Source organism: Hypanus sabinus, chromosome 21, assembly GCF_030144855.1.
Source record: "Hypanus sabinus isolate sHypSab1 chromosome 21, sHypSab1.hap1, whole genome shotgun sequence".
NCBI classification, from domain to species: domain Eukaryota; kingdom Metazoa; phylum Chordata; class Chondrichthyes; order Myliobatiformes; family Dasyatidae; genus Hypanus; species Hypanus sabinus.
Window position 1 is genome coordinate 13,934,836 of NC_082726.1, and position 21,300 is coordinate 13,956,135.

The 21,300-nt window shown below is 45.9% G+C and overlaps 1 protein-coding gene across 2 annotated transcripts in view; it reads right to left on the minus strand.

Annotated features, from left to right (window-relative positions):
* The window catches only part of ca12 (carbonic anhydrase XII), a 52,368-nt gene that overhangs the window by 18,556 nt on the left and 12,512 nt on the right, over nucleotides 1-21,300 (minus strand). For both annotated transcript variants that reach the window (XM_059945998.1, XM_059945997.1), the window contains 2 exons: nucleotides 4,582-4,761; nucleotides 2,045-2,187 (listed from right to left, as the gene is read on the minus strand). In XM_059945998.1, the coding sequence (XP_059801981.1) occupies nucleotides 2,045-2,187; nucleotides 4,582-4,639 (201 nt within the window). In that variant the 5' untranslated portion in view covers nucleotides 4,640-4,761. The remainder of the gene's footprint in view (nucleotides 1-2,044; nucleotides 2,188-4,581; nucleotides 4,762-21,300) is intronic.

The window sequence follows — 21,300 nt, forward strand, 5'->3', positions numbered from 1 at the left end:
TTATAAACAGATGGATTCCCAACAGCAAAACAGACTGTTAATTTTTAACAGTCGGAGCTAAGTGAATTAGAATCAGCAGAAGAAAAGGTTTGTCTGCAAGTGCTGCCCCTACAGCTGTGCCGGAGCGCTGCCCAGTGCCTTGATAACATCTGCTCGCGTGACCATCACTAGCTTAGTGCAAACGTCTTTCAGTAGAGCTGACTCTTTTTAACGTATTCATTTCTTGCCCATCTCAAACTTGCCCTTGAACCACAGCAGTCCATCTGGTGAAGGTTTAAGGTGAGAGTTCCGGGATGAAGGCCCAGTGACAGACAAGGAATGGCAATACTTATTTCTCCAGTTCTGTGACCTTGAGGGGAACCCGCAGGTGGTGGTGGTGGTGCTCCCCCTGCACCTTGTTACCTTCTGCAGCTTGGTGGCAGAGGTGGCCACTTGAGCAGGTCGGATCAGAGAAGCCTAACCCATTTGCTGCACGTCAGGCAGGGGAGAAGTGGAAGAGTTTTGGGAAATCCTCCCCAGAGAAGGTGATAAAACTGGTCTGATCCTGATCTAAATCATTCTTTGTGCAGTTCAACTGGTTCAGGCAGTGACAAACCCGTCAAGCTTATCCCACCAGCAAAGCCCAGGGTGACTCACTCACAGGACTAGCCCAGGAAGTGTCGCAATGGTGAATCAACACCTCTCGTACCCAAAGCACAAGTCATCAGGCAATGGGGAGAATGAGTCCCAGCGAGATCTTCTCATTCCGGCCGGGGTCCCCAGTTCTACGCCTCTCATACGTCTCCTCTATTCCAAACAAAACTTCACCAGCCTCTGCAAGCTTTCTTCACAGGCACAGATTTCCAGTGCTGGCAGCATCCCTGCACCCTCCCCAGTGCAATCACAATCTTGCCTGGAGCCAGATGACCTCAGCTGTACAGAGAGCTCGTACTGTAATTTCACTGGTGGTGTACCATTAACCTCCCAGATCTCAGCCAGTAGAGAAAACCATTCCTTTCTGCCTTGTCAACCACCTTACTGACCTGTCCCTCTATCGATGAACTCTCCAAGCTCCCCCTGTTCCACCACACCACCCAATATCCTCCCACTTGCCCTGTTGCACCACCCTAAACACATTGCCCTACACTTCTCCATAGTCAAACCTATTTCCCACTTTTTTGCCCAACTGACTCAATCATCTCTGCCATCTTTCAGTTTAACACTGTCCTCCTCATTCCCAATCACTCAGCCAATTGTCGTCCTCTACAAATTCTGCAATGCCTTTATCCAGAAGTCGGAATGGCTTACATGCACACAGCCAATCACGAGTGGATACCTGTGCAAACCCACTCCTTTGAGTCAATCGCGATCCATCCTCACTCTGTGTACAGACAACTGTGCTTTGAGTCAATCGCGATCCATCCTCACTCTGTGTACAGACAACTGTGCTTTGAGTCAATCGCGATCCATCCTCACTCTGTGTACAGACAACTGTGGAGGACAAGTCACTGGGTATATTTAAAGCAGATGTGACGGGTTCTTGATTAGTCAGAGCATCAAAGGTAATGGGGAGAAGGCAGGAAAAGGGCTTGAGGGGGGATAATAGATCAGCCATGATGGAATGGCAGAGCAGACCCAATGGGCTGAATGGTCTAGTTCTGCTCCTATATCATATGATCTATACTGACTGGTAATTACCTACATTAAAACAAAATGTGATTACACTTCAAAAGTACTTCACAGATCATAAAACACTTGGAATTGGTTTATTACTGTCACATACTGAGATACAGCAAAAAACAGTTTTGGATGCCATCCCCACAGATATTTCAAATCACGTACATCAAGGTAGTGCAAGCAAAAAGCAGCAATAGGAGCAGAATAAGGTGTTATGTTTCAGAGAAAGCACGGCGCAGGGCAGACCATAAGGTGCAGGGACCATGACAAGATAGATTATGAAGTCAAGAGTTCACTTTCAACGTACAGGAGGCCCATTCAAGAGCCTCATGACATGCAGAGGAATTTGGACCATTTGCGAGCACCGTCTCGGTACAGTTAACCTTACCTCAGATGGATAATGCCTCCCGCTGATGGTGTGCTCGGACCCCACAGGCTCCGTCTCACTGCCCCAGTGCAGGTGGAGCTGCACTGCGGTGTAGCGATGCGACATGCTGATTATGTGCATGGTCGGCGGCAGAGTGACTTTCACTGCAACAAACACAATTACGCCCTGAGACCCTTCCGAACAGGCTTCAGGATCAAGCAACAAAACCCTTCTTCACCCGAGGAATAATACTTCCATTAGTAGGAGAGTCTAGGATCAGCCTCGGAATAACGAGACTTGAAAACTCTGGGGGAATTTCTTCAGGCAGAGGATGGTGAATCTGTGGAACTTATGACCACAGAAGGTTGTGCATGGATTGATGACAGAAACTGATAGGTCCTCGATTGGTAATTGGATTAAGGATTGTGGGGAGAAGGTGGGAGAATGGGACTGAAAACAATCAAGCATAAGTAAAGGGGACGGCAGACTCCATGGGCCAAATGGCCTAATTCTGCTCATGGACTTTTGGTCATCTGATGGGCACCTGGAAGAGAAGAGATGGGACCAGACATCTTTCTCAGGAGGCTGGTCACCAGCCATTGACCAGGTTGGGGAGTGGCGCTGTTGGGGGGTGGGGAGGCTCATGTTCAATCCATCCCTCCTCACTGCTCCCACCCTCTTCCCCAAACCCCATCACATCTCCCTTTCTTCTCATACCCACTGGTCTTTAAACCTGTTGTTACATGTGCTGTTTTTTTTATCATCACTGGTTTCAATTTAATCACTGGCAAAAAAGAAAACACATATAATTATCTTCAGTTGCTTGAAATATTAGGTGCAAGAATGGAGTTGTTAATTAGGTGAGATTTCAAAACTGAATATGGAGTTTGGAAGCCAGTCAGGGGATGGGGTGCAGCTTTGCAAGCTGATATTGGGAAGAGTTCAGGTGGAGGGTGAGATGAGCTGCAGGGACAAGCATCTGGAAGCCCAGTATCACCCTCGTGGGTGGCCCAGAGCTGCTGCATGAAGCAGGTATCCACTCCCATCCCCGCTGGCTCTCTCCGGGGTACAGGAGACCACACAGTTCACTGGACACGAGGAAGCAATCAACATTTCCGCTGGAAGGAGAGTCGGGGTCTCCGGGTAGTAGGAGGGAAGAGAACCTCTGGATAACAGGAGGGAAGAGAGTCTCCGGATAGTAGGAGGGAACAGAATCCCTGGATAATAGGAGGGAAGAGAGTCTCCGGATAGTAGGAGGGAAGAGAGTCTCTGGATAACAGGAGGGAAGAGAGTCTCCGGATAGTAGGAGGGAACAGAATCCCTGGATAATAGGAGGGAAGAGAGTCTCCGGATAGTAGGAGGGAAGAGAGTCTCCGGATAGTAGGAGGGAAAAGTGTCTCCGGATAGTAGGAAGGAAGAGAGTCTCTGGATAGTAGGGTGGGGGTCTCCGGATAGTAGGAGGGAAGAGGATGAAGAACAGCACATCAGAAGTGGCTGTGAGAAGGGAAATGGGTATTAGTGAAGGTGGGAGTGCAGACCAGGAAAATGGTCGCTTTGGAAATCTGAAAAGGGGGGAGTGGAGGGGAAGGTGTGGTGGAATCCCTTGCTGATGATCGAAGTTATAGAGGATAATCCATTGAATGTGGAGGCAGGTGGGGTGAAGAATGAGGACAAGGAAGCCCCATCCCTGCCCTGGGTCAGAGATGTTTGGGAAATAGAACGGAGGCATTTGAAGACTCTGCCATTTATGGTGGAGGCAACTGAGGATCAAGAAATCACATCTTGGTGTTAACATTGACTTCTTCCGATACAATCAATTTCTTTCATTGGCAATTACAGTCTAAGAGATACATTTCCAGTCAGGAATGTGTGAGGCTCGGAGGGGAACCTGCCCCTGGTGGTATTCCCTTGTGCTCACTGCCCTTGGTAGCAGGGGCTATGGGTTTGGGAGGTGCTGACACAAGAGACTACAGGGGCTGGAATCTGGAGCTCAAAATAAACTGGAGGAGCTAAGTGGATGAGGGAGCACCTGTGGAAGGGGGCAGAGGAATGGTCAATGTTTTGAGTTGAGACCCCATGTACTTACCCTCTGTTCTCCTCCTTGCTCTCCTTCTGACCCTCTCTATTCCTGTACCCTCTCCAGACCCACACCACACAGTTTTATCCCCCAAACCCATCCGGCTCCTTCACCCGTCACCCAAATACTTTGTCCGCAGCATCTCAGGTTCCCTCCATCGTCTGATTCCAGCCCATCAGCTCACTCTTATGTAATTAGGCCCCAACACTTCCATCTCTTGTGTCTCCAAGTGTCAACCTCCCCCCCTCCCATTTCTCTCTCTACTCCCCCCCTCTTCTCCCCCATCACTCTCTCCACCTAGGTCTACTGATCACCCCTCCTCCTCTCCCCCTCACACTGGCTCTCCTCTCCCTCTGCTCTCAGTCCTGATGCAGGTTTTCACCCCAAAGCACTGACCTTTCACTCCACAGATTTTATAATATATATAAAATTAAAAAGACTTTTGGACAGTTCTGTACACTTCCCGCATCCTCGTCCTTACCAGCATGGCCATCGTTGGTTAATGACAGTTTCTGTGTTGCTGACAGGTTGTAGCCCATTAACTGAATGGGCTCCAGGGCTGGGTTGTAGGTGTAGATTCCCGTGTGAAAGTCTATGGGGGACTGCTGGAATTTTCCACAATGCGGATAGCTCAAAGCCCAGTGATCCTCTCCTTCCGGTCCTGGGAAAGAAACCAATTTTAACAGTACAAGTGTCTTCCACACACTCCACAAAGTCTCACAGAGCAGCAGACTGATGATGCTGGATATCACACATGGTTTCAGCGATCAGCATTAAGAGAGTTTCACAAATTGATTACTGGTACGTACACCAGTTGTCCCCAAGTTATTAACAACTTACCTATGGACACTCCTGCCTATAAACAAGCTCCCATAATAAATTCAAAATTCCAATGTATGAACACAAATTCTGTCACAACTAGTTTGCTCTCTCCACTTTAGTAGTTGCTCTTTCTATAAAAGTCTTGACCAGGTGTCCTCTCTAATAAGGTGGACCTTTAACCTTGTGTGGAAGAGGGGTCAGCAAAAGGGTTAATGAACTAGGTAGCTAACTTATATTTTTCTATTTGAATTTTAGTAGCCCAGTGTCCCAAGTTTAGACCTGCAGACAGTTTTTCATAACCAGGATGCAACACTAGGTGCAGGTGTCCGAAGAGGAACATACACCTGCACAGGGTTTAGTCACTTACCTGTTCTATGATCAACAATATCTTGTGCTACAGATATACTCGCTTGTTCCTGGTTACGTATATCTGCTTGTGTAACTTACACATTCCTGCAGGGTCTCCACGATATCATGCTGAATAAAGGCATTGAAGTCGTTTTTCTTCAGCTCAACTTCAAAGTAAATTTATTTCAAATGTATTCATTTTCGTGCTGGCATTTAAATGAAAAGCTAAATGCAATCTTATTTTACTAAAACAAACTACACGTTTACCGGGATGCTGCCTGGATAGGTTGAGCTAGCTAGGGCTTTTCTTCGAAACGAAGGAAGATAAGAGGTGATTTGATAATGATGTACAAGATGATGAATTCTGGATAGAATAGACACCCATTTCCCAGGGCAGAATGGCTAATACGCACTGACATAATTTAGAGGTGATGGGGGGTGGTGTCTGAGGTAGATGTTTTACGCAGAGAGTGGTGGCTGCGTGGAACACACTGAGGAAAGTGTAGGCAGATACTTTACAGACATTTAAGAGATTCTTAGGCAGATGGATAAAAGAAAACTGGAGAGCTGTGTGGAGGGGGAGGGGGAGGTTGATCTCAAGGTTGGTTAAAATGTAGGCACACCGTTGTGAGCCTGTACTGGACAATACTATTTATGCTTTAAACAAAGACTAACAAACTCAGCAATAAACATAACACTGATAACGTGAGTCGTAAAGAGTCCTTGAAAGCAAGTCTGTATGTAGCCCCCTGATAAGCCTCAGGCTCGCTCAGCTCGCTTCTGTCCAGGGGGAGCAGCCTTCGGCCCCACCAAACTAGGTAATCAGTTTGTGTAGATGCTGTGTGATGTCCCCCACCCCGTCAAATAACAGACAGTACACCATATGTGATGAAATGATTACACTTTATAGATCTTAACGTGCTTAATAGAGATACAATATAAAAGGAAAAGTAATGGTGCCAAACTTATCAAAGTCCAACCACTTTGTGCACAACTGTTGGAGCTCAGTTCACGAAGTCTTCTTGCCACCATTCGATCCCCTCCAACCTCCTCGACCCGCCGCCTGGGACCAACCACGGTGGTCAACCAAAACACTCCACACAAATCTGTCCTCGTCTCCTCTCCTCGTCGAAAACCCTGGGCCTCAGAACCCCGCTCGGGATCTGTTCCGTTGCCCAGCTTACAACATCGCGTCTTCTCCTTCTAACCCCCTCATGCCGACTCTCCAAAAGTCCACGCAACACTAGCTTACAGACCCACAAGGAAGAATAACGGCTAAACCCAAGTGGTTAACGAATTCTCGTTATCAGTAACTATAACCCAAACTCTCACCAGTTAGCATAACAAAGAAGCATTTTTACTTTTAACATAACAAAGAAGCATTTCAGTAGCTTTAGCAGTAACATAAAAAAAGAAACCCCTTACATGTAGATCATAGAATCAATTCAGAGCAGTGGTGAATTAAGTTATCAACTCTGGTTCAGAAGTCAGATGGTCGTAGGGTAATAACTGTTCATGAAACTGGTGGTGTGGGACCCAAGGAGTAGTAGATGGTGGTGAGAAGAGGGAAGGCCTGGATGGTGGGCTTTGCGTCTTACTGTCTCCAGCTTCTCTGGCACTGTAGCACTTGATTCTGCATTCTGTTACCGTTTCCTTGCTCCGCACTGTTGAAATGAAATGATCCACACGTACGGCATACCAAACAAAGTTCTTCACTGCCCCTTGGTGCATGTGATAGTAATAACCAACTTACCGTATCAAGTCGTTTCTGACTTACAAATGTCTGCAATAATGGAATCTGAAATGGAGGGCAGCAGTGGGGCGGGCCGACCTAACCAGTCCAGAAGCCCCACACGTTGGCTTTGATTTATTGTTGTCACATGTATCAAGATACGGAGAAAATATCTTCGTTTGCACACCTTCTGTGCATTGAGAGAGCAAAAAGGAAACAGAAGGCAGAATCCAAAATCAGCTGCAGAGGAAGTGCACTGCAGGTAGACAAATAAAGAGCAACAGTCACGGTGAGGTAGTCTGAACCTAAGGAATTCCAAATAAGTTTCTTCCACAACCCCACAACTTTGAGCTTGTCAGTTACACGTCACTGGGTAAGATTTTAGTCCCAGCAAAGATATAGAGAGATACAACTATAAATCTATATTTTCATTTATATTTATCATTATTATTGTTATGAGCAGAGAGACAACATCTGCCGGAAGTAAATTCCTTGTATGTGCACAGGTACTTGGCGATTAAAGTCTGACTCTGATTCTGAACATGGAAACCAAGCCCACTCCAATTTATATGAATTCTACATTTTTTCATTCTTACCTGCACATTAGGGTTAATTTATAATGGGCCAATTAACCCATTATCCCATTTCCTTGGGATGTACAGTACTGTGCAAAAGTCTTAGGCACATACGGTGTATGTAGATAGGGAGCCCAAGACTTTTGCAATGCACTGTAGTACCGTCACGTATTGCACTGTACTGCTGCCACAAAGAAAAACACAGGCTTCATGACATAAGTGAGTGATGAGAAATCTGACTCTGATATGGGTCTCTATTGTGGACTCAGAGTGGGAGAGGGGAATCATGGTTGGGAAAAGGGGAAGGGAGAGGGGAGGGAGCAGGAAGCACCAGAGAGACAGTCTGTAATGATCAGTACACCAATTGTTTGGAATCAAATGATCTTGCCTGGGGTTTCAGGGCTGGATGTCTCTACACTTGTGCCACTCACCACCCACCCCAACACTCCTCTGCCATCTGTCCCACACCCCTCCTGCATGTTCCGTCCTCACCATTCCCAGCGTCCTATGCTCCCGCCTGAGTTACAAACTCATTCTCCACTCCACGTTGATAATTACAGTACTGTGCAAAAGTCTTAAGCACCTAGTATATGTGCTAAGGCTTTTGCACAGTACTGTGAAAGCAGAGCACTCTGGGGGGGAAACCCACAGAGTCCCAGGGAGATCAGTCAGACACCCCACTGACAGCGGCCAAGGTCAGGGGTGAACACAGGGATCTGGCACTAAGAGGCAGCAGTGGCCATAACGTGATGCCTGATGTGATCAGATTGTACTTGTGGTTTGCTTTACCATTGCTTCACTTTCAGCATCAGGATATGACAAACAGCAATGAGAGTGGCCAGGAATCCAGACAGGATGTGAGGAGGCAGTGAAGGACATCGTAACTCATTAGTAACGATGGAGCCATTGTGTAATGTAGAACAGAAACAGGACCTCAAGCCAAATCATCTTTACCGAACAGATGGCTTCCTCAGCAAGTCCAATTGCCCATGTTTCACCCACATCTCTCTCTAACTTTTCTATAACTTCTCGACATCTTTTCTGTACCTTCTGAAATGTCTTTTAGGTGTTGCTATTGTACCTGCCTCGACCATTCCTCTGGCATCTAGTTCCATGTACTTACGTTCCATGTTCCAAGGTCCCTTAGAAATCATCTACCTCCCACTTCCAACCTATGCCCTCTAATTTTGATTCCCTTTACCTGGGAAAAAGACCACGAGTTCATCATATCTGTATCCCTTATGATTTCATACAACTCTAAAAGATTCCCCTGTCTCCTCTGCTCCAAGGATACAAAAGCCTGAAAGCACATACCACCAGGCTCAAGGACCGATTCTACCCCACTGTTATCAGACTCTTGTACAATAATATCAACTCTTGCCCTCACAGTCTACCTCGTTATGACCTTGCACTTTACATCTACCTGCACTGCACTTTCTCTGTAACCTTTACACTTTATTCTACATTGTTATTGTTTTGCCTTGTTCTAGCTTGATGCCTTGTGTAATGATTTAATCTGTATGAACAATATGCAAGACAAACTTTTCACTGAATCCCAGCACATGTGACAACAATAAACCATAACACAATTAGGGAGCTTAAGGTAAAAGAACCCTTAGGAGCCAGTGATCACAATATGATTGAGTTCAACTTGAAATTTGATAGGGAGGAAGTAAAGTCCGATGTAGCAGTATTTCAGTGGAGAAAGGAAAAACACAGTGGTATGAGAGAGGAGTTGGCCAAAGTAAATTGGAAGGAGCTGCTGGCAGGAATGTCAGCAGAGCAGCAATGGCGTGAGTTTCTGGGGAAAATGAAGAAGGGGCACGACATGTGAATTGCAAAAATGAAGAAATACTCAAATGGTAAAGTAGTACAACCGTGGCTGACAAGGGAAGTCAAAACTAATGTAAAAACAAAAGAAAAGGTGTACAACAAAGCAAACATTATCGGGAAGATAGACGATTGAGAAGTTTTTAAAAACCTACAGAGAGCAACTAAAAAATCATTAGAAGGGAAAAGATGAAATATGAAAGCAAACTAGCAAAATGGATAGCAGAAGTTTTTTCAAGTATGTTAAAAAATAAAAGAGAAATGAAAGTGGACATAGGACCCCTAGAAAATGAGGCAGGAGAAATAATAAAGGGGAGACTAAGAGATGGCAGATGAACTAAATGAGTATTTTGTGTCAGTCTTCACTGTGGAAGACACTAGCAGTCAGCCTGATGTTGTAGTGTGTGGTGTGAAGGAACAGAAGTGGGTGCAGTTACTATTACAAGAGAGAAGATGCTCAAAAATCTGAAAGACCTAAAGGTACATAAGTCACCCAGACCAGATGAACTGCATCCTAGGGTTCTGAAAGAGGTAGCATTAGAGATTGTGGTGGCTTTAGAAATGATCTTTCAGAAATCATTGGACTCTGGCATGGTGCCAGAGGACTGGAAAATTGTAAATGTCATTCCACTCTTTAAGAAAGGAGGAAGGCAGCAGAAAGGAAATTATAGACCAGTTAGCCTGACCTCAGTGGTTGGGAAGATGTTGGAGTCAATTGTTAAGGATGAGGTGACACAGGACAAGATAGTACAAAGTCAGCATGGTTTCCTTCAGTAAAAATCCTGCCTGACAAACCTGTTGAAATTTTTGGAGTAGATTACAGGTAGGATAGATAGAGGAGATGTAGTGGAAGTTGTATATTTGGTCTCAGAAGGCCTTTGACAAGGTGCCACACATGAGGCTGCTTACCAAGTTAAGAGCCCATGGTATTACAGGAAAGTTATTAACATGGTTAGAGCAGTGAATGATTTGTAGGAGGCAGCAAGTGGAAAATATAGACCAGTCAATCTTACATCAGTTGTAGGAAAATTTCTGGAGAAAAATCTTAGTATAGGATAGTGGTCGCCAACCCGTCAATCGTGATTGACTGGTCAATCTTTGAGTCTTTCCCAGTAGATCCTGAAAAAAAATGAAAAGTAAATACACAAATACTGTTGAGAGATTGTTTCCGGGTAGCGGGGTTTTAGTTCTGTTCTTTCTGCCCAGTGCGCATGTATGTAGCTCCCCCACCACACACTGGGAACAATATGAGTCAGCTGCACCTTTCCTCATTCCCTAACACGCCCACTGTTGAACTTGCATACACGCCAGGTCATCAGTCGCCTAAATGCAGTGATACCCTCACGCCGGGGATCGCTGGTTGGCCTAGGGTAACTGGCCGCCTCGCACCGCCAGTGGGAAGTGCCTTTGCTACCGGCCTGGAGCACGGACAGGTGGGCGCCGCCTCTGAACCTGGTTACCACACCGAATGTTCGTGGGGAACCCGGTGCTAAAATACTCGCATATTAAGTATCAGAGCAGCTACCTCGCTGCGATCTACTGAAAGTCATCCCTCGAGCCAAACTTTTGTCAGCTAATAGATCCTACGGGGGGGGGGGGGTGATGGTTGGGCGCGCACCCTGTTGCACTCCTCGCTTGGTCGGTCGCTCTCTCCGGACTGCGACCACTGCGGCCCTGGCACGGGAACAGCCGCACCTGGCCAAGGTGTCTGGCGGTCAGCGGGCGGGCAGGAGGCTGGAGCTCAGGCCCAGAGGCTGTCTAAAGAGGCAATGAAGCCCTCAAAACGGCTTCAGTACCCTGAGTCCAAGCACCCTGCACTTAAAGACAAACACATTGAGTTTTTTCAGCAGAAAAAATGTGACCAAGCGGGACAGAAGCTAAGTGCTGAGAGCCACGTAAACTAAATTGCGGAATAGACTGGACATAAGGAACCTGCTTCGAGTATCGTTGTATTCCGGGTCATGTTTAACACCCCCCTCCCCCCCCAAATCGGTTGTCAATATTAAACCGGTCTGCAGTGCAAAAAAAGGGTGGGTAACCCTGGTGTTTATACATTATTTCTACTTCATGGTTGTGGGGTTTTACTTCCTGTCTTTTCTGCCCCGGTGCGCATGTGTGTAACTAATCGATCTGGGGTCGATCTTGCCTTTCACTAAGGCCGAGGTAGGGGATCTTGGGCTTTCAAAGGCTGGTGACCACTAGTATAGCATATACAGTATGGGCTTATGGAAGCCTTTGGTCTAATTAGGGAGAGCAAGGATGGATGTGCATGGCAGGCTGTGTCTTACCAACTTGACTGAGTTTTTTGACAAAGTGGTAAAAGGGATTGATGAAGGTAGAACAGTTGATGTTGCCTGCATGGATTTTAGTATGGCATTTGACAAAATCCCTCATGGGAAGCTAATATTAGGATGCATGGGGCCCATGGCGAATTGGCTGTTCGGATTCAGAATTGGCTTGTGCGTAGAGGGTAGTGGTTGAAAGGACTTATTTGCGTTGGAGGTCTGTAATTAGTGGTGTTCCGCAGGGATCTGCACTGGGATCTCTGCTGTTTGTTATGTATATAAATACAATGGCTGAACATGTAGATGGGAGGGTTAGTAAGTCTGTAGATGATACTAAGGTTGGTGGAGTTGTGGATAGTGTAGACAACAGGCAAAGAATACAGCACAATATAGATCAGTTGTTGATATGGGCAGAGAAATGGAAGATGGAGTTTAACCGAAGGAGACAGTACACTGTTAAGGGGAAGATCCTTAACCCTGTTGCTGAGCAGAGAGATCTTAGGATCCAAGTACATAGCAGCTTGAAAGCAGCTACACAGGTTGATAAGGTGGTTAAGAAGGCTTACGGAATGCTTGCTTTTATTAGTCTTGAATTCTAAAGCCAAGAGATTACGTTGCAACTTTATAGAACTCTGGTTAGGCCACATCTGGAGTGTTGCAAACAGTTCTGGTTGCCCCACTAGGAAGGATGTTGAGGCTTTGAAGAGGGGGCAGAAGAACTTTACCAGGATGCTGCCTGGTTTAGAGGGCATGTGCTATCATGAGAGGCTGGGTAAACTTGGGTTGTTTTCACTGGAGCAACGGAGGCTGAGGGCAGATCTGATAGAGATTTATAAAATTATGAGAGGCATAGATAGAGTTAGACTGGGAGTACCTGTTTCCAAGGGTTGAAATGTCTAATACCAGAGGGCATGCATTGAAGGTGAGGGAGGGTAGGTTCAAAGGGGATGTGAGGGGCAAGTTTTTTTTCTCAGAGAGTGGAGGATGCGTGGAATGCGCTGCCTGGTGTGGTGGGAAAGGCAAATACATCAGAGGCTTTTAAGAGATGCTTATATAGGCACATGAATGCAAGAAAGTTGGAGAGATGTGGATATTGTGTACATAGGAAGGATTAGTGTTTTTGATTTGTTTTTTTTTTAGCTGGATGTTCCTGTGGGCCTGTTCCTGTGCTGATTTGATCTATGTTCTATGACAGAGCAGGAAGGATGAAGGATGGGGAGGTAGCATTGCCGGTCAGGGAAAATATCATGGCACTACCCAGACAGGACAGGCTGGAGAGCTTGTTTACTGAGGTTATGTGGGTAGAATGGGTAGGAAGAAGAAAGGGATGACCACATTAATGGGATTATATCATGGACCACTCAATAGCGTGTACATACTCAGAGGCATCAGTAGATGTATGTACACAACAAGGATTTTGCTGGGGCTTGAGGACCTGAGTTATAGGGAAAGGTTGAATAGGTTAGGACTTTATTCCCTGAAGCATAGGAGCATTTGTACTCTTTCTAGATTGTAATAATATTTTTACTATAACAGGGTGACCAAAACCATAAGCAAAGTTACAGGCGTGGCCTTACTAATATCTTGAATAATTGCAGCATAACAAGCTAACTCCTCAGGAGCCATTTCACAAGAACCCTTCTTGGGTACCGAGCTGATGCTCTGGGAAATCACTGAGCAGCTGTCCTCAAGGCGAGCAGGCTCACTTTCACTGCACAAACAGCATCTGCAATCCAACTTCACCTTTCAACGGGCGTTACTGAATTAATGTGAAGACTACAAATGGGTCAGGCAAGGGAGTCTTAGCCCAGCATTAATGAGTTCCCTCGCAGCCAGGATCACGGTAGGAGAAGTGGGGTGACTGATGCTTTGAAGGCAGATGCCCACAATTGTTACTCTGGCTGCTCTCAGTCAGACAGCTTAAAGTCAGGAAACAAAACAAAAACAACTGCAGTTGTTGAAGTAAAAACAAATAAATGCTGAAGATTCTCATCAAGCCTGGCAGCGTCCGTAGAGAGAGAAACAGGACCAGCAGTTCAGGTTGAAGTCTGTTCTTCACTCCCAGAAACCAAACACGTTTTAAACGAGAGGAGGAGGTGTGGGAGAACAGAAGGTGTCGATCCTTTAAGATGGCATAAGGAGGAATATCTTCTATCAAAAATACTTCACTTTTGGACCTGACCGTGTCAGAGTACTGTGCGGGCAGAATTCATTGCAGACACCAACAGACAATTAAACTACAAGGGACTTGAGGGGTATGATGGGAGAGAGGGAGAATAGTGCTGAGACCAGAACCAGTCAGGATCATGATGGACAGCAGAGCAGACTTGAGGGGCTGAATGGCCTACTCCTATTTACATTTTACAAGTGATCGAATAGAGATCCAAATGAGTTGATCTGCGAAAGTGACAGAGGCTCGTTATGGACTACTGGCTATAGCTTTAAGGGAAAAGTGCAGGATATATTTTTGTACACAGGAAGTGGTGGATGTCTTGACAGGCTGCCAGGGTGATGGTGGAAACAGACTCGATAACAACATTTAAGAGGCATTTAAACAGGCACCCGAACAGGCCAAAATGGAGGGATGTAGACTATATGCAGGAAAACGGGATTAATTTAATTTAGCATCATGGATAGCACAGACATTTTGGACTAAAGGTCCAGTTTCTTCCCCTCTACCATTTACTGTTCTATGCTCTGTAATCTGTGTGGAGGAGATTTAAAGCTAAGATTATAATCAGCAGTTAATTTTATGACATGCTGATCCAAAGGCAGTGTTATTGAAGATTCTTAAATTTAAGAGGTTCTGCAGAGGCTGGAAATCCAAAGCAACACACACAAAATGCTGGAGGGTCTCTGCAGGTCAGCTGGGGGCAGCATCAATGGAAATAAATAAAGAATGGTCTCGGCCCAAAATGTCAGCTGTTTATTCGTTTTCAGAGATTCCTCCAGCATTTTGTGCTACTAGAGATTATTTCCTTATATTTAATGCAAATGTTGCCCAGCACAGTGCCCTAAACCCATGACAGGGAAATCGTGACTCACAGTGAGTCAGCACTTAAGCTGCTTCTCATTCCGGTTACAGCCAAATCCTTCAGCTACCAAGAAACTGATTCCTTTCTTCAAAATCCATCATTCAGGCATCCTATTCCACATGTTTTCCCACCATTTTGTAGAAGACCCAGAATTGTCTGCTCGGGGATCATTCCTGTGGTACAGAGAGCAGATTTCTGAATGGTCCAGGAACCCATGAATCCTACCGCAGAATTCCTCTTTTACACATTTGTAACAAACAGTATTTTTTCAAATCTTGTACTGTACTTCTGCCACAAAATAATAATTACACAATGTACGTCAGTGATCAAAAACCTGATTCTCCTTCACTGACCACAAACAGGTCAGCCACATAAATACATGGACACAGAGCAGGCCAAAGGGTGGCTACCTTGTGGGGACTGACTGCAGACAGCTTTGCCCCGGGCAGTGTGGAGCTTCTCAGCACGTGGAGTGTATTCCCAACCCTGTACCTTGGAGACGGTGAGAAAAGAGTTTGGGGTGACATCATCGTCACTTGCCAAGATGAGTGGAGCTCTGTCTACACTCAAAGTCAAATTCAAAGTAAGTTTACTATCAAAGTATATTTACGACACCATGTACAACCCTGAGATTTGTTTTCCTGTGGCCACACTCAGTAAATTCGTAATATAACAACAACCACCTTAGAATCTATGAAAGACTGCACCAACTTTGGTGTTCAGCCAGTGTCCAAAAGACAACAAACTATGCAAATACAAAAAGGAAGAAATAATAAATAAATAGATAGATAGATAGATAGATAGATAATAATTATTATCAAGAACATGAGATGAGGAGTCCTTGAAATTGAGTTCATAGGTTGTAGAAACAATTCAGTGATGGGGCGAATGAAACTATTCCCTCTGGTTCAAGAGCCTGATGGTTGAGGGGTATAGCTGTTCCTGAACCTGGTGGTGTGGGTCCTGAAGCTCCTGTACCTTCTTCCTGGTGGCAGCAAGAAGAGAGCATGTCTTGAGTGGTGAGGGTCCCTGATGATGGATGCTGCTTTCCTGCAATGGTGTCTTGTGCAGCTGTGCTCAATGTCAGAGAGGGCTTTACCCGTGATGGACTGGGCCATATCCACTACTTTTAGTTGGATTCTCTGTTCCAGGGCATTGGTGTTTCCATACCAGGCTGTGATGCAGCCAGTCTATATGCTCTCCCCTACACTTGAGAGGCTCCACAAATACCCAGGACAAAACAGTCCACGTGATCAGCACCCCAATAAGCCTTCATTCTTTCCACCACGGGCACACAGCCGGCACAGTGTGTACCAGCTGCAAGATGTGCTGTCGGCCCTCATCCAGACCACGGCACGTCCCAACCCTACAACCTCGGCTACAAAGAAGCAGAATGGGCAGCGAGTGCAGGACTCACTACCACCAGGCTCGGGGATAGTTACTACCCCTCTTGAAACAAACTTCACTTCCCCCGTCACCCAAAATGTCCCCACAACCTACAGACTCACTTTCAAGAACTCATCTCAATTTCTCAATACTTATTGCTTACTAATTTTTTTTTCTTTTTCTATTTGCGTGTTTTGTTTTGCTCGCTGGTTGAATGCCTAAGTTGGTGCGGTCTTTCATTGACTCTATTATGGATTTATTGAGTATGCCCACAAGGAAATGAATTTCAGGACTGTATATTATGTCATATATGTACTTGGATAATAAATTTACTTTGAACTCTGAACCCGTTTCCTCACACCCATCTGAAATCTAACCTGGGTCACCACAAATCCTGTATGAGGCCACGTTAAATCCAACCCAAAGGCATGCAGGAAGAAACAGGAGGAAAGTACTGAATAGATCCCCAGGAACGTCCAGTTAGCGACTGAAAGACCAAAGATAATGCCCCTGCGAACACAGTCTACAATCTTCCTCCATACTTTGGAATGAAGTATAACCAATGCCCTAGATCAGGGGTCCCCAACTAGGGTGGGGTGTAGATCCACCACGGCCCCCTTGCTTAAGGGTATTGGTCCATGGCAGTAAAAAGGTTGGGGAGCCCTGGCGTAGATGATCTGCTTTTGTGATATCAACAAGGCTCAATTATCCTTGGGATAATCTGTCTGTTTGTGGGTTTTGTAAGGAGCAACAGCGTCACTTTGAACTGGAGTCTCACAGAGCAAGACCTCAGACAATGAAGAGAGAGCCCAGCTTGCTGGGTTTGGGTCTCAGGGTAGGGTAATCGGTTAATGAAAACAGGATGCTGGCGAAGTAAAAGAAATTCAGGATGTATATTGTATGTATGCTTTTCTCTGACGCTAAGTGTACCTACTGAAGCAATCCAGCAGACAGTCTGAATCCCCCACTAGATTCACTCAGCCCCCTGCCCTGCTCCCCACGAGATCTGTCTGTTCACTGAGATGATGAACAGTTACCGCTGGCACAGTTCCCGTGTTGCAGAAGCACTTGAGGTCCTCTGCTCTGACTGCGATCGCAGTGTCACAGACCCTTTCCAGCCAGCTCCAGGCAGACGTAAGCAGAAGCTGCTGGTCTTCGGCCAACCCCCTAATGACAGGGCAAGCGGCCGAGTCCCTGTGATCAAAGCTGCCCACAACGACTGCTCGCTCCGTCCCCCCTCTCCTCACCCGAAGACCAATCTACAAATAACTCCACCACGGGAGCACCTCACACAGTCTGATTTAAATGCCCAAGCCTCGGGGCGAACCACAGACTGCACCAAGAGGTTCAGAATGGATGAACAGAGATCCTGTCCCACACAACAGATTCCTTGTCTTTCTGCCCATAGCCCCGTCCTCTGTGAGAATCTCCCCATCCTGAAATCACCCTACTGGCACCCAGCACTGATGCCACTCTATTCCTCCCACGCCTCCTGCTGGGACTGATTCCAACCAAGCTTCTCGCCTTAAATCTTCACCATCACCAACCACCTGCCTCTCCCGTTGCTTCCCTCCACCCTTCCCTGTGCACCTCCAGTTCCTGTTTCCGAAGCAAAGCTCATTCCCCTGAAATCCCGGTTCTGTTTTCTTCCTCTGGGAAGGGGCGGGGGGCTGTTGGTTACTGTAGTCCCTCTCCTCTGCCGATGGAATTGTAATGAGCCCATGGGTTTTACTAGAAACACCAGGACAGGTCAAGCATTGTAAAAGAATGAGAATGAGGCCACTCAGCCCCTCAAGCCTGCACTGTCATTCAATGGCATTATGGCTAATCCATCTGTCAACTTAATTCCACATTCTCACTTTGCCCAGTAATCTTCCTCAAACACCAGCCCCTCCCCCCAAGCTTCTCTAGAATCTATTTTCCTCTGCCTTACAAACACTCAAACACTCCGTTTCTTCTGTGCTTTAATGAAAAGCATTCCAAAGTTTCAGAATCAGAATCAGGTTTATTATCACCGGCATGTGACGTGAAATTTGTCAACTTAGCAGCAGCAGTTCAATGCAATCCATTATATAGAAGAAAAAATAATAATAATAAATCAGTTACAGTATAAATATATTGAATAGATTCAAAAAATCCTGCAGAAATAATATATATTAAAAAAGTGAGGTAGTGTTCAAGGGTTCATTGTCTATTAAGGAATCAGATGCTGAGGGGAAGAAGCTGTTCCTGAATCGCTGAGTGTGTGCCTTCAGGCTTCTGTACCTCCTCCCTGATGGTAACAGTGAGAGAGGGGCATGCCCTGGGTGCTGGAGGTCCTTAATAATGGATGCTGCCTTTCTGAGACACCGCTCCTTGAAGATGTCCTGGGTACTTTGTAGGCTAGTACCCAAGATGGAGCCGACCAGATTTACAACCTTCTGCAGCTTCTTTCGGTCCTGTGTAGTAGCCCCTCCATACCATACAGTGATGCAACCTGTCAGAATGCTCTCCACGGTGCACCTGTAGAAGTTTTTGAGTGTATTTTTTGTCATATCAAATCTCTTCAAATTCCAAATGAAGTATAGTCGCTGTCTTGCCTTCTTTATAACTGCACTGATATGTTGGGACTAGGTTAGGTCTTCAGAGATCTTGACACCCAGGAACTTGAAACTGCTCACCCTCTCCACTTCTGATCCTTCTAGAGGATTGGTATGTGTTCTTTCATCTTACCCTTCCTGAAGTCCACAATCAGTTCTTTCGTCTTACTGATGTTGAGTGCCAGGTTGCGGCTGTGACACCACTCCACTAGATGGCATATCTCACTCCTGTACGCCCTCTCGTCACCACCTGAGATTCTACCAACTATGATTGTATCATCAGCAAATTTATAGATGGTGCTTGAGCTATGCCTAGCCACACAGTCATGGGATTAGAGAGAGTAGAGCAGTGGGCTAAGCACACACCCCTGAGGTGTACCAGTGTTGATCATCAGTGAGGAGGAAATATTATCACCAATCTGCACAGACTATGGTTAGGAAGTTGAGGATCCAATTGCAGAGGGAGGTACAGAGGCCCAGGTTCTGCAGCTTAGTGATCAGGACTGTGGAAATGATGTTGTTAAACGCTGAGCTATAGTTGATGAACAGCATCCTGACGTAGGTGCTTGTGTTGTCCAGGTGGTCTAAGGTCATGTGGAGAGCCATTGAGATTGCATCTGTTGTTGACCTATTGTGGCGATAGGTAAATTGCAATGGGTCCAGGTCCTTGCTGAGGCAGGAGTTCAGTCTCGTCATGACCAACCTCTCAAAGCATTTCATCACTGTTGAGGCGAGTACTACCAGTGATAGTCATTAAGGCAGCTCCCATTATTCTTCTTAGGCACTGGTATACTTGTTGCCTTTTTGAAGCAAGTGGGAACTTCCACCCATAACAGTGAGAGGTTGAACTCCTGCCTGTTGGTTGGCACAAGTTTTCAGAGCCTTACCAGGTTCTCCATCAGGACTTCTGCTTTGCAAAGTTTCACAATGCTCAGTGAAGATTTCACCCCATCTCAGCCTTAAACGGGAGGCCCCAACCTGCTTTTTATTTAAATAGTGACCCTGGTTCTAGGTTCTCCCACAGGAGGAAATCTCTCCTCCACCCCTTAAGATCTTAAGTTTCAATCTAGTCACCTCTCTTTAGAGGCCATTGCCCACTCCAAGCATCAATCCAGTAAATGTTCTCTGGATGGTTTCTAATGCCCTTACAACCATCTTCAAATGTGTAGACCAATACTGTGCAGACAGACCAAAAATCTGTACAGAACTTGCTAAAAATATGTAAAGAAAAAGTGAAAATGGAAGAAATGGTCAGCAGATCAGGTGGTATCTGTAGAGAAAACAGAGTTCACAACTCAGGTCATTAACCCGAAATGATTCCTCCCTAACTGATGCCAGCTGAGTTCTCAGTACCTTTATTATTGTTGTGTTATTTATCATTTACGCTACTAGCTGTGCAAGATCACAAACAGGTTCCGTTTCTCCAAGCAACCACTAAATAAATCCATTTGGTCCATTATTCAGAAAATGCACAAGAATCACTCGATATGATAAGGGTATTGCAATTCATAACGTTGGTGAAGTTGTTGATAGCCATTCCCAGCCTAGTTATAGTGGTAGAGAATTGGGATGTTGTGCACTCAATGGCTGATAATGAGTGGATGTCACATTTTTCTCATCTCAAGTAGCGATAGAAGTGATTGCTTCTCGACTTCCAAGGCAACTCTGTTAAATGGCCTCCCACAGTGAAGAAAGCAGCCTGCATTCTTAATAGACAGTGGTGTCTTATTACTCCAGGGAGGTTACCTGTAAACAGGTTTCTTGTTTAAGAATGGTAATCCTTTGAATTTAATCATGTTTATGGGAATTCAATCATACATGAATTGGCCATTTGTAACACAAGCAGAACCTGTACAGGAGACTGTTCAGCCCATCCTATCTGGACTATATACAGAAATGCCACTGTAGCCCCTGAATTTTTGTCCGAGTCCTGTGGGGTTTCATCACTCTCCACTCCACTCCTCACTCAAACTGACTCTGAAATTGCTCTCCACAACTTTCATTTCGTCGCCTGCAGAGTACCGTCATGAAAGAAAAGGGACTTTGCTTCCGGATCACAACAGCAGTGTGCATTGCCCAGCCCCGCACAAAGGAATTGGTCCTCTGCAAATAGCAATCAAAGCTTGCTGGTCCAGCCACAGCACCAACTAGTGGGTAGTCCCCAGCCCTAGGCAAGGATTTCAGCCCACAACACTGTGGGTGACACACTGGCACAGCTGGTAAAGTCTCTGGCTCACAGCTACAGAAACCTGGGTCCAGGGGTTGGTTTACAGTGGAATGCCTCGGATGGGGGGGGGGGGGGTAGTATGACCTGAGCAGTCCCGGTGAGTGAGTGGTAGAGCATTGGTCTCACAACTCCAGAGACCTGGGCTTAGCTCCAATGTCGGGTGCTGTGTGGGGACTAGACCTCCTTCCGATGAGTGACCATGTTCCCATACTAATCCCTCCTCCCACCATGTGTCCAGGTGCTTCTTAAAGACACTATCGTACCTGCCTCAGCCACTTCCTCTGGCAGATCATTCCAAAACCTCGGCATGAAACAGTTGCCCCTCGGATCACTTTTAAATCATTCCTTTCTCACCCTAGATCTATGCCAACTAGCTTTGGG